Raw genomic sequence first — 12569 nt, forward strand, 5'->3', positions numbered from 1 at the left:
ATTTGGTAAATTAGCTCAAACAGCAACCAGCATCTGTCACGGAACATTTCTCATTGCCGTTGACTCTCGTCGGCGGTGTTTTGGTGCGCCACCGGAAGTGTGTCGTTACGTAAAGAGGCCGCCCCTCTCATTCATTCAATCCAACACGGTATTATTGATATGTCAAATATATTTTTTTATATTGTAACAATGCAGCTGTAATATTTTCGTCCCCATGGCTACGAAACGCAAAGTGGAGGTGATCGTTCCCGCAGAGGAGAGTGATCAGCTCCTCATCCGTCCGCTGTGAGCTCATTTCTATCCATTTAATTCAGCCAATTTCTTTATATACAACCATAATTAACGCTATCTTACTTTTTTATTTTTATTTATTATTATTATTATTTTTATTATTTTATATTTGCTCAGAGGTGCTGGTCAGGAGGTTGGGAGGTCATGCATCATCCTGGAGTTCAAAGGAAGGAAAATCATGGTGAATAATTGTTTCATGTGTGATGTAGGTTAAGATGTGTGACTCAAAACAGACTAAATGCAGTTGTAAGATAAGACAAGATTACCTTTATTGAAATTGACACAAGCAGTATAGTGTAAAAAAAAAAAAAAAAAAAGTAGCAGCATATGGGTGAAGGTGATACAATAAATACCATTAAATACTAGACATAGTAAAGAATCTGTGTAAAATGAATCTGCAAAATATAAATGTGTAATATGCATAAGTTCCTGACATTATATATAAATGCGTGCAATGTACCTGTGATTTACATAGTAAGGACAGCATCAGTCTTTAGTGGGAGTGGGTAGTACTGGGAGCTATGGCTGACTTGAGTATTATAATATTCCTTGACCCAATAACAAATCTGCAACTACAATATCTAATTTAGGCTTAATTTATGGTCAGCAGGAATAATTATAAGAACTATTACAGTGTGTATTTTTTTAAATATATATATATATGGCATATTCTGTATATGTAGGATATTATAACAGAGTCTGTGTTGTTTGTGTTTGGCAGCTGGACTGTGGCATCCACCCTGGCCTGGAGGGAATGGATGCTCTCCCTTACATAGACTTGATTGACCCTGCAGAGATAGACCTGCTGCTCATCAGCCAGTAGGTCTTTTATCTCTTCTATGTCTTATTATAATAATAATATTATAATGATAAAAAAAATTAATGTTAATAACAATAATAATAATAACATGTAATAAAGTGTGACCAGGGTTATATGGGAATAAAAGCTCTCAGATATAATGAGGAGGGTATTTACCTTGATGCTGACCTATGTGTCCTCTTGCCAGTTTCCACTTGGATCACTGTGGAGCTCTGCCCTGGTTCCTCCAGAAGACCAGCTTCAAAGGCCGCACCTTCATGACTCATGCCACTAAGGCCATCTACCGCTGGCTACTGTCAGACTACGTCAAAGTCAGGTTGGGGAAGGAGCAATCATCTTATTTTTCTGAACTGTGATGAAACTTGCTCGATATTAACTCACTGTTTCAATTTATTGCAGCAACATTTCAGCAGATGACATGCTGTACACTGAGACTGACCTGGAGGAGAGCATGGATAAGATCGAGACCATAAACTTCCACGAGGTCAAGGAGGTGGCGGGAATCAAGTTCTGGTGCTACCACGCCGGTCACGTGCTGGGAGCTGCCATGTTTATGATCGAAATAGCTGGAGTCAAGGTGACGCGTCCTGTAATTGCAGGATGCCCTTGTGTCCTGTAATGATATTTTCTGTTTCAGAGATCCTTGTTGCTGAAAATTTAAACCCAGTTTATTCATAATGTCTACTATCCATCTAAATGTCTAAAATGTACTTACTCCATTTTTTTCCCTCCAAAGCTGCTGTATACAGGAGACTTCTCCCGACAAGAAGACAGGCATCTGATGGCAGCTGAGATCCCCAGTGTCAAACCTGATATCTTAATCATAGTACGCCAAAAGTGCAACATTTTTTACATTATGCATTCACATTGAAATCTACTTTTGATAGATCTTTATGTGTTTGCAACCTGGTGAATCATACTATTCTTTTTCTATTCCAGGAGTCGACCTACGGCACACACATCCATGAGAAGAGGGAGGAGCGTGAGGCTCGGTTCTGCAACACAGTGCACGACATTGTCAACAGAGAAGGCCGCTGTTTAATCCCTGTGTTCGCCTTGGGACGGGCCCAGGAACTGCTGCTCATCTTGGGTGAGAAAGCAACATTGTTTGTCTCTAAATTTTCATGTATCCCATCTAAAAGTTCTGCTCTCCTGTCGTGAAAAAGAGACAGATAATAAGAGGCTGTTTTATGTCGTCCTGTAGATGAGTACTGGCAGAACCACCCAGAGCTCCATGACATCCCCATCTATTATGCTTCATCCCTGGCCAAGAAGTGCATGGCCGTGTACCAGACCTATGTTAATGCAATGAATGACAAGATCCGCAAAGCCATCAATATCAACAACCCTTTTGTCTTCAAGCACATCAGCAACCTCAAGGTGGAGAGCGCTACAGATCCAGACACCCACGCTGTCCTATATCTGTAGGCTTCATCATTATCTTCTAACTGTGGCATCTGTCCCTCTCTAGAGCATGGATCACTTCGATGACATCGGCCCCAGTGTGGTGATGGCGTCCCCGGGTATGATGCAGAGCGGCCTCTCCAGGGAGCTTTTCGAAAGCTGGTGCACCGACAAGAGGAACGGAGTCATTATCGCTGGTTACTGTGTGGAGGGCACGCTGGCCAAGGTCAGAGTATGGCAGGACGGTAATGTACAGCTGTGTCAATGGCTCATTAAAGGTCCACAATCAAACAAAAGTCTCACAACAACAGTCAGGTGGCCCAAATGAACACTGAAACAGAGAGACATACTGTAATTCCTCCTTTTCATACTCACCCTGAAGATCTCCTCCAAATATGCTTACAATGTAAGTGATGAAGAACACAATTCACAGTCCTCGTTTCGGCAAAAATATTTTTCAGAGTCACTCTGGAGATTATATAAAGCTTCAACCATCTAAGTGAGTCAAATAAAGTGTATGTATATCATTCACAGTTGCAATCCCCTTTCCCTTTTTGTGCCTTGACAGACTGTTGTTGTTTTTTTATTCAGCTACAGTGGAAGAATCACAACAATTTGGCACAAAAAAAGACAGTAACTTTGAAAGATAATGACTTAATTTGATTCATTTGGATGACTGAAGCCTCATATTAGCTTCAAATAAACTTTTAAATACACGTTTTAATGTCCAGTATGAACATGAGGAAGAATTACAGCAAAACAAACAGACTTGATCCTTTTTAGGAATGTAAAAATATATCACCAAGCTAACCTGTCATCTGGTATAGACAGGCAGTTACTTATTCAGATATACATAACTAATATATGAATGCAAACCATTGTGCTTACTGTGTACACTCTGCAGCATATCATGTCTGAGCCAGAGGAGATCACCACCATGTCAGGGCAGAAGTTGCAGCTGAAGATGTCAGTGGACTACATCTCCTTCTCCGCCCACACAGACTACCAGCAGACCAGCGAGTTCATCAGGGCTCTCAAACCTCCACACGTGGTACAAGGAAAAATAAAAAGTTTAAAATGGTCTGTTCTCTGAACCTGACAGTCTGGTCAATTATGAATGAAAAAAAAGCTTTAATCCTTCTTGGCTCTCTGGTCTGCATGTCATCCTCAGATCTTGGTGCACGGGGAGCAGAATGAGATGGCCCGTCTGAAGGCTGCGCTGATCAGAGAGTATGAGGATAATGACCAGGTTCACATCGAAGTCCATAACCCTCGCAACACAGAAGCTGTCACCCTCAACTTCAGAGGAGAGAAACTAGCCAAGGTTAATGAACTAACTAGCCTGTCTGCCCTTTATCCATTTATTTCCTCTATATGATACTTTTTAAGCTCCCTTCCAGCTTAATAATGTCAAATTGAGCCAGTTTTGTCATCTTTAACACAAACCTGCCTTATCAAACTGAACACTGCTCCTCTGCTCAGGTGATGGGTTCTCTGGCTGATAAGAAGTGTGCTCAGGGCCAGAGGGTATCAGGCATACTGGTGAAGAAGAATTTCAACTACCACATCCTCAATCCCTCTGACCTGTCTAGTGAGTATCCTTCAACTGCCCAAATCCTCCAGCCACCTGCGACTAAAACCAAAGTGTCATGTGACTAATCAGAAAAACGGAGCTGCTGGTGTGAATCTGTTTTGTGTGTTGTGTGTGTTTTGCAGCATACACAGAGTTAGCCATGAGCACAGTGAAACAGACCCAGGCCATCCCCTTCACCGGACCTTACTCACTGCTTGTGTGCCATCTGAGGAACCTCACTGGTAAGACTTCTACATTTGCAATTCCAGTCAAAAAAGTTATGACACACCTTCATGCTTACTTGAATGAGAAAGTGTGTCTCATTCAGACTTCTGTTTTTTTGTTTTCTTCATCTCAGGTGACGTGGAGGAGCTGGATGGAACCGAGAAAAACACTTTAAGGATCTTTAAAAGCATCACTCTGATCCATGAAGTCGGCATGGTGCTGCTGGAGGTAAAACATGTCAAATTTTAACCCTAAAAATTACATTTAATAAAAAAGCATTTGCAAACAGAATAGTCTTCAGTTGTGATTTAAAAGAATTGTGCAGCCAGCAGTCTTCTGGGGCAAAGAGAGACTGTAGATCTTCTGCTTTGTATAAAGGTTGCAGTCTCAGCTCAACCATTTTTTTCCCCGTTTCAGTGGATTGCTAACCCTCTGAATGACATGTACGCCGATGCTGTCACCACTGTAGTTTTGGAGGTCCAGTCCAATCCAAAGGCTCAGAAAGGTTGGAAACATCAAACTATGAACGTCTACATTTCTTCTTTGACTCTCACTGAAATGTAACCACTAGAAAGGTTTCTAATGTGAATAAATGTGTGTGTCATTAACAGTCATGGAGACGCAGAGTGCCATTATGGACATGGACGTCTTCCAAGCGCGACTGGAGGTCATGTTGCAGTGAGTGCTATACAAGCTTTTTATATCTACAGTGTATTTACTTATTGCACACACTGTAATACAATCTATCTGTGTCCTCTTTCTGTTATTAGAGACATGTTTGGAGAGGAATTTGTGGATTTCAGTGATGGTAAAAACATCTCGGTGACAGTAGACGGGAAGACGGTTCACATCTGCTTAGAAACAAGGGTGAGAATCTTTCAGTCCATCACATTAAGGAACAGGATGGTGTGTTTGGAGCATGACTTGTTGTTTTTGGGGTATTTCTCACCGGCCTCCTCTCCCCTCACCAGTCGGTTTGCTGTGAGGACGACGACACCGAGGACGACTCCCTGAGAGAGATGGTGGAGCTGGCGGTGCAGCGGCTCTATGACGCCCTCAATCCTGTCATCTGAGTGTGTGTGTAGACACGACTGCAGCATTCATAACCACTTACAGTTAACCTTTGACCTAAAAAAGGTTGGAAGCTCGATCATTGCAGATATAAAAGCTAAAATTATTGTTTTCACAGATTATGTGATTTAAGGGAATAAGCAGCTCGGGTTTGTGCACTACTGGATAACAAGTGACTCCATGAAAAGACAGACATCAGATGAGGGTAAGAGGAGAAAATAAATAAGCTATGTTGTTTTATTTAATAGATTTTAATGTTGTTGTTTGATATGCAGGCACTTTTAATTTAATTTAAACTTTTAATATTTAATGATAGTATTTGTGTTCATGCACTGGATGTTTTATTCAAGTTCGTTACTAATGTGCACTGTTTACTTTAACCTGTGATGTGAACTGTGAATTTCTACATGCACTAAATATTTGTGTTCAGTGTAAATAAAACATTAAAATAAAAACTTTTACATACATTCATGTGTTGAGTCAGGTTTTTTGCATATTTTAATGAGTTCATATTGATGATTTAGGTTGGTGGTGCATGTGAACAAAAGAGCCCAAACAACATGCATTTCATTGTGCACTGACAGGCACTGCTCAGAAGTCATTTATTAGTCAAATATCTTGACAACTTATTGGATTTTTACAATAAATATCATCAAAAGGCACATTATTCAACTCAACCATCTCACCACAACCTTACAATTCCCTGTTTAATGGTCTCTCAAGAAACTGAGACCATAATCAACACTTGCTTCCATAAATAGAAATGTGTGACAGATGACTTTATAAAAGTCAAAGGTCTTTAACAGTGGCACTAAAAAGGTAGCCACCGCAAGTTTCTCTGTCAGCATGTGATGAAATGCTCAGAACATGCTCAACACAGTGGAGAGTTCAAGCTGACAAACAGAACTGAAAGAGACCCGATCACCAAGCAAAACATAAAAGGAAACTAGCAAACCTTAAGTTTTCACAAACTAATAAACACTTTTATTTTATGTGTTCATGTAAATATTGCACTTCATTTGTGGCACATGCTTACTCATATGCACATGTCAAGTTAGTTTTTTTCTAGTGGCAATTTATAATTGTATTTATAAAATGCCATATATTTATGAGAAATGCCCATCATAGTTTCGTAAAGCCACAGGTGATGACTTCTAATTACTTGTTTTGGCCAATTAACAGTCCAGAAACTTCAAATATATTTTGGCAACACAATTGTTAGACATTTGTGCCTGAAAACTTATCGTCAACTCTTTTGGAAAGAGTTGACGATAATTCCCTCATCAAGTAACTGAGTAATCATTATAGCGTTATGCACATTACAGCTGCAACTAACGATCATTATTTATTACCATTTAATAGTTTTGTCATAAAATTTCAATACTGGAAAATGTCTGTTATAATTCCTAGAGCACAGAGTAATGTCTTCAAATGTCTTATCTTATCTGATCAGCAGTCCAAGATCTTAAGATACTCAGTTTACATCATGTATACTTTAAAAAAGAACAATGATCAAAGTAGTTACTGATTATTCCTTGACGATTAAATTGACTAATTGTTGCAGCTCTAATGCACATTACAGTTAAGTCTTTGGTTAGCAACTTGCAGGAGGAGAATGTTATCTTTAAAAAATATTGCACTGACTCAAAGGATGATTGTGAATCATCCTTTGTGATTTTACAGATAGTTCATTGTTCATGTCTCTGGGGTAGAAGATGAGGTTTTAAATAAACATCAGTGTGACAGGTGTAGATTTAAGGGCCCCAACAGGGCTGGGGGATATAGACAAAATCAAATATCACAACATTTTTGACCAAGTACCTCAATATTGATATTGTGACAATATTATTGGGATAACTATATGGTTTCACTAAATATTTACACAGAGATGTTTGGTTAACAATCATAAGTGATGTGAACATAATGACTAAGTGGTAAAGACAAATAACTGTCTGGTAAGTTCAAAAAAGTACATCACTTGTGATGTAATACAACTTTTAAACCCGGGAAAAGACAACACTAATGCCACATCACAATATCGATATAACATCGATATATTGCCCAGCTCTAAGCCCCAACAACAACAGTGTCCAGTGATCCATCCTTCCTCACTTCAGCCCCGTTTTAAGCTAACTATTACACCCACGGCCATCACCATAAGAAGCCCAACTCCCAGCTCCAACATCCAGCCCAGCTTCATCTCGGCCACCGTCTCCTGTTTCTTCCTCAGCATCTCCTCTTTGCGGACTCGGATGTTTCTCTGCCTCTGCAGCTGCTCGCCATAGTGAGACTTGATGAAGTCGTCGAAATCAAAGACATCTCCTCGTCTTTCTATTCCCACGGTAGACCGCCGGCTCTCGGGTTGTTGTTTGGTCGAGCTCCCGGCGGTGTCCTTGGCGGAGGGTTTAGTTGTGAGGTCGGACAGACTCAGCAGACCCCGATCGTACTTCTTCCTCAGCCCCTTGTGACCCAGCACGGCGTAAGCCTCGCTGATGTCCGAGAAGCGGACAGTGGCCTCGTCGCTGCCGGAGTTTCTGTCCGGGTGGTAGATGAAGGACTGCTTGTAGTAGGCTGTTTTTATCTGGGCGTGAGTGGCGGTGGGTGACACCTCCAGGATGTCATAATAGCCTGTTTTGCTTCTGTAGAGCGGCACAGAGCGGCTTCCTTCCTCGCTGAAAGTCCTGATAAACACTACCTGTTCGGGTCTCAAACACAAGTGTCGACGAGGAGCCCTTGACGAGCAGAAAGTCCTCCGAAACTCGGCTGGACTCCGGTACCGAGAGATATGTCTTCCTCTAATTTGAATGCAAATCTCTTCAGAAACTGAATAGTCTTTCTTAAGTCCAATACAAGTATCACCTTCGGCCCCAGAGCCATGTCCCCACACACAGTTACCGGTGCAGGGCGGCAGGTTTACCCTTGTGTAACCGTCCGGTGGAGCTCCAGCGGTCACCGCGGTAACGGCTCCACTCAGGCCGCCACTTTGAATGTCAACCGAGAGACACCCAGCAGACAGGGACGGGACGAGTATTGCACATTTACCGTGTTTGCTCTGAGTTTCAAGGTGGTGCCGGTGACATAGTTTGTGCACAATATCGTTAGCTCTCTTACCAAAACGAAGCCTGAGCTCCGCCATGTTCGCAGAACCGCAGAAGAAGGTTGATATAACAAGTTAGTCTAACTGCAGCGCCTCTCAGCGGTGAGTATGAATGAAGTAACAGTCCACCCGCATTCTGAGAAGACCCGCCCTACGTTAGCCCTGATTGGCTGTGACTTTCTTATTCTTACTCCAACCCAATCATCTCATTCCTAATGTCTAGAGTGCTTTTAAAGGCACTCTACTAATGTCTAAATCTTACCAATCTAACCAACGCAGTTAGTGAGTAATAACCAATCGGAGGCAGAGTAGGGCGGGTCTTCACTGAATACGGCGGGGGAAAAAAAACATAGACTATATACAACAAAAAACCAAAGCGTTTATTGCAGGTTCCCAACTTGGGAGTTCCGACCATAGGCATATATACGTATATATGTCTATGGCCCCGACCCCCACTAGGGTTCGCCAAACCTTCACAACGGGTCTTGATTTAAAATGGCTTAAGATAACTTTTAATAATAATGGCAAAGCAGACGAGTTTGTACATTTTCATTATCATGAAAACAGAAAAACCGTCATATGAATCACCGGAAACGATGATAGGAGACTATTTTTGAGGACGTATTAATAAAACTAATTTACACAGTGTGATTGTAAATCTCAAAAAAACTACCCACTTCAAATGCAAAGTTTGTAGGGAACATAAGCCACTTTGTACACTTTTTAGATATAAGTTATTATCATATATACAATTTATATTACCTAGACACAATCTCTCATGGAAGAGTCATGATGTCAATTGTGAAGTTCCGCCCACAACCGGAAGTCTGGCCCACTGTGCAGCCTGGTTCTCCCTGCAGCTTCATCATGTCTAAATTCAAAACAATCGTTTGGCCTAAAGTGATTTTATTCGGCGACTCTATCACACAGGTTAGCTCCTGCATATTAATATGGACAGTATTATTGTGCATTTTGTTCGCTGTTATCGTTTAGTAATATCTGCTGCTAGCTAACAGTGCTTTTTTCTTTCAGTTTTCTTTTCAAGCCCATGGTTGGGGTTCGACAATTGCCGACAAATTAGCAAGGTCAGTGTTTCCTGTTTATTGTCTTTTGACTTATGTTGTATTTTTCATATAATTACTCATAAGTACTTCGGTGTTTAGTTCCAAATGGTACATCTGTGACTTTGAATTTTGCATGCAACTTTGACTAATATCTGAACCTGGCATATGTTTTCCTTTAGAAAGTGTGATGTTGTGAACAGGGGACTGTCTGGATACAACTCCAGATGGGCCAAAATTGTTCTTCCTCGTCTTATCAACAATCAGAGCTCAGCAGACAACAACATAGCAGCTGTCACTGTCTTCTTTGGAGCCAATGACTGTGCTCTGGAAGGTAAAAAATACACTGAAAGAGGCTGAAGTTCACTCACTGCAACTTGAAGCATTTCACTGCAAACATTGTCCCTGATTGCTAGTATAGATCTCTACTTTATTCATTGTGAAGGAGCACTCAACATATTATACACATGAAGATGGTTACAGTATTTCTTATACTCAGGCGGAGCTTTCTAAAGTTTAACATAATAACCACAATGATGTCAATGGGTTAATCTCGATTTAGGTTTGGAGACTTTCACATTTTAACAGATAAACTTGTGTTACAGAATGTCATTACTACTAATCATATATGCTAATCTTTATAGTCTTAATAGTACATATATGTTTTTTACAGATACAAAAAAACCTTACAGCTACCATCTCCATTTCCTTTGTACATTGCATTGTGGGACAGTAGTGTCTATTGAGAGTATGCTCAAAAATCACAACACTATTATTATATATATTATCTTAATATACTTGTATAACTACATACTACATAAACAATTAAGTATTAATGGAGTAGCTGATTGACAGAAAATTTATTGGCAACTATTCTGATAATAAATTAATCGTGTTGATTCATTTTTAAAGAAAAAAAGCCCAAATAATCTGATTGCAGCTTCTTAAATGTGAATATTTTATGGTTTCTTTAGTCTTCTTTGATAGTAAACTGAATGCCTGTGCTTGGTCAGGACAAAACAAGACATTTGAGGTTGCATCTGGAAATTTTTCATAATTTCTTGACATGTCATAGACCAAACAATTAACTGATTAATTAATAAAATAATGACATAACAATTCATAATGAAAAGAATCCTTAGTTGCAGCCCTAGCATTAGGCAATTTGAAGGTGTTTGCCACACAGGGAGAGTGTAATGAAAAGATACCACTGATTGCACTATGGGAAATGTAGGATCCAGCATTTTTGTTGCTTGGAACATACTCAGGATATATGATGCTTTAATTTTTACTATTTTTATTTTTATTTCTCCTTTTGCAAGTCCTTCAACTTAATGGGAGTGCAATACTCTGTTTCTTGAATATTTCTATGTAAGCCATTTTATGACCTTTGTAAATGAGAACAAAAAAAACAATTCCTTCCTCATGTTCCTTTCCGATTTTGACTCCACACAGATCAGAACCCTCAGCAGCACATCCCTCTGCAGGAGTACTCCGAGAACCTGAAGGAGATCACCAAGCTCCTGGTTTCAGCCGGAGTGTCACTGGACAAAGTTATCTTCATCACCCCTCCTCCTATTCACGAGTTGGCCTGGGAGAAGGAGTGTATGCAGAAAGGTAACACTCCCTCATTCTTTTATCGTCACATTGATCCATTTTTACACTCAAGGCCTGAAAAAATCACAAGTGACTCTTTATATTTCTTCCAGGATGTCCTCTCAATCGCCACAACTCTGTAGTAGGACAGTATGCCCAGGCATGTGTCCAGGCAGCTGGTCAGTGTGGTGCAGACGTCCTGGACCTCTGGACACTCATGCAGAAAGATGGACAGGTGGGCAGTCATAACAGAACCGGCATTTCTAAATTATTTCCACAAAGTTTCAGCTTAACATGAAAGAAATGTGAACTTTGTCTTCAGGGAAACATAATTCAACATATATAGAGAATAAATATTTACTTGAATTTACTTTTCAGGAAATTTCCTATGTAATTTTCAAGGAAGGTCCTAGAAAATTTCAAATATATGAATAAGTGTTACTGAAACAGGCAGTTCATCAGTTTCTGAGTCAGCTGATATGATTGAATACTGAATGATGATAATGATTTATTTTACAGCTCCTTAAATGTTACACTAATTTGAAAATAAGGGATTAAGTTTTATATTTATTTTTAGCAGAAACAATGGTGCAGATTTTAAGAATAATGGGGAAAGAAGAGTTCAGTCGGCTATACTGGTTTATATTTGGGTTCATTTGTATCTTTACATATGAATTCTTTTAGAGAAAAACATACTTTTCAGCATGTAGTTTATACAAAATATTAAGTTATGTTGTTTAACTTAGCCCCTACAATTTCAGTAACATTATTATATGAATCCCTAATTGTTCCACTTATTTTCAGGACGATTTTTCAACAATCTCATATAAAGTAGTAGCTGTGTAACTGTTCATTATTATCCTTTAATGTATTATAAAGTATGAGTCTTTTATCTTTTAAAATCCCGTAATGTCCTCTGCTTCACAGGACTACACGCTTTACCTATCTGATGGGCTGCATCTCTCAGAGAAGGGCAACCAGTTTGTGTCACAGCACCTGTGGGAGCTGTTGGAGAGCCGAGTTGACTGGTTTCATCCTGCCCTACTGGGGAGACGTGGACAGTAAGAGCCCAGAGAGCAGCCTGCTCTGTGACCAGTGAACTGAAGGACATTGGCTTTATATGGAAAACATTTTCCTTCAGGATCCAACAGAGCTGAACTTTTGAGAAGAGAAGAAAACACTCACCAGCATCTTTGTGGTGCCTGGTACATTGAGAGCATGACACTGGACTACACTTATGCTTCAAAGAATGAAGCAGCTGTGGTTTTTATTTGTCAGTAATGTAAGACTGTGTCCAAAATGCACAATAAAGATTTTATTTTGAGCTGAGTAAGTAATGCAAAGCAATCAACTTAAAAATACACATTATTCATCTGATATGACATAAAATCTGCTTGTTGTGTAACAGTTCACATCCATTCAACAGACTCC

General features: G+C 39.9%; 3 protein-coding genes across 3 annotated transcripts; 2 read left to right on the plus strand and 1 right to left on the minus strand.

Annotated features, from left to right (window-relative positions):
• The first annotated feature begins 214 nt into the window (after positions 1–214).
• LOC128375935 (cleavage and polyadenylation specificity factor subunit 3) lies at positions 215–5386 on the plus strand. The gene is made up of 18 exons (XM_053336358.1): positions 215–285; positions 409–472; positions 1013–1110; positions 1299–1427; positions 1511–1688; positions 1848–1937; positions 2051–2201; positions 2316–2491; positions 2583–2741; positions 3420–3566; positions 3687–3839; positions 3998–4106; positions 4232–4330; positions 4447–4541; positions 4731–4818; positions 4925–4991; positions 5084–5180; positions 5285–5386. Exons 1-18 carry the CDS (start codon positions 215–217, stop codon positions 5384–5386), a joined length of 2073 nt encoding a protein of 690 aa, XP_053192333.1.
• A 1575-nt stretch (positions 5387–6961) lies between these two features.
• LOC128375936 (dnaJ homolog subfamily C member 18-like) lies at positions 6962–8520 on the minus strand. Its single transcript, XM_053336359.1, has one exon. The coding sequence runs from the start codon at positions 8518–8520 to the stop codon at positions 7498–7500; it is 1023 nt and encodes a 340-aa protein (XP_053192334.1). The 3' UTR covers positions 6962–7497.
• Positions 8521–9314: 794 nt separating this feature from the next.
• iah1 (isoamyl acetate hydrolyzing esterase 1 (putative)) lies at positions 9315–12467 on the plus strand. The gene is given in 7 exon segments (XM_053336362.1): positions 9315–9411; positions 9514–9566; positions 9725–9876; positions 10998–11159; positions 11252–11373; positions 12066–12163; positions 12165–12467. Coding segments are annotated over 7 exon segments (723 nt in total). The 5' UTR covers positions 9315–9348; the 3' UTR covers positions 12238–12467.
• Positions 12468–12569: the final 102 nt, after the last annotated feature.

Source organism: Scomber japonicus, chromosome 16 (assembly GCF_027409825.1).
Source record: "Scomber japonicus isolate fScoJap1 chromosome 16, fScoJap1.pri, whole genome shotgun sequence".
In the NCBI taxonomy this organism is placed as follows: domain Eukaryota; kingdom Metazoa; phylum Chordata; class Actinopteri; order Scombriformes; family Scombridae; genus Scomber; species Scomber japonicus.

Coding starts and splice junctions, on each gene's coding strand:
- LOC128375935 (XM_053336358.1), top strand. CDS start 215: ATGGCTACGAAACGCAAAGTGGAGGTGATCGTTCCCGCAGAGGAGAGT. Junction 473..1,012: donor TCAAAGGAAGGAAAATCATG/GTGAATAATTGT, acceptor TGTGTTTGGCAG/CTGGACTGTGGCATCCACCC. Junction 5,181..5,284: donor ACATCTGCTTAGAAACAAGG/GTGAGAATCTTT, acceptor TCCCCTCACCAG/TCGGTTTGCTGTGAGGACGA.
- LOC128375936 (XM_053336359.1), bottom strand. CDS start 8,520: ATGGCGGAGCTCAGGCTTCGTTTTGGTAAGAGAGCTAACGATATTGTG.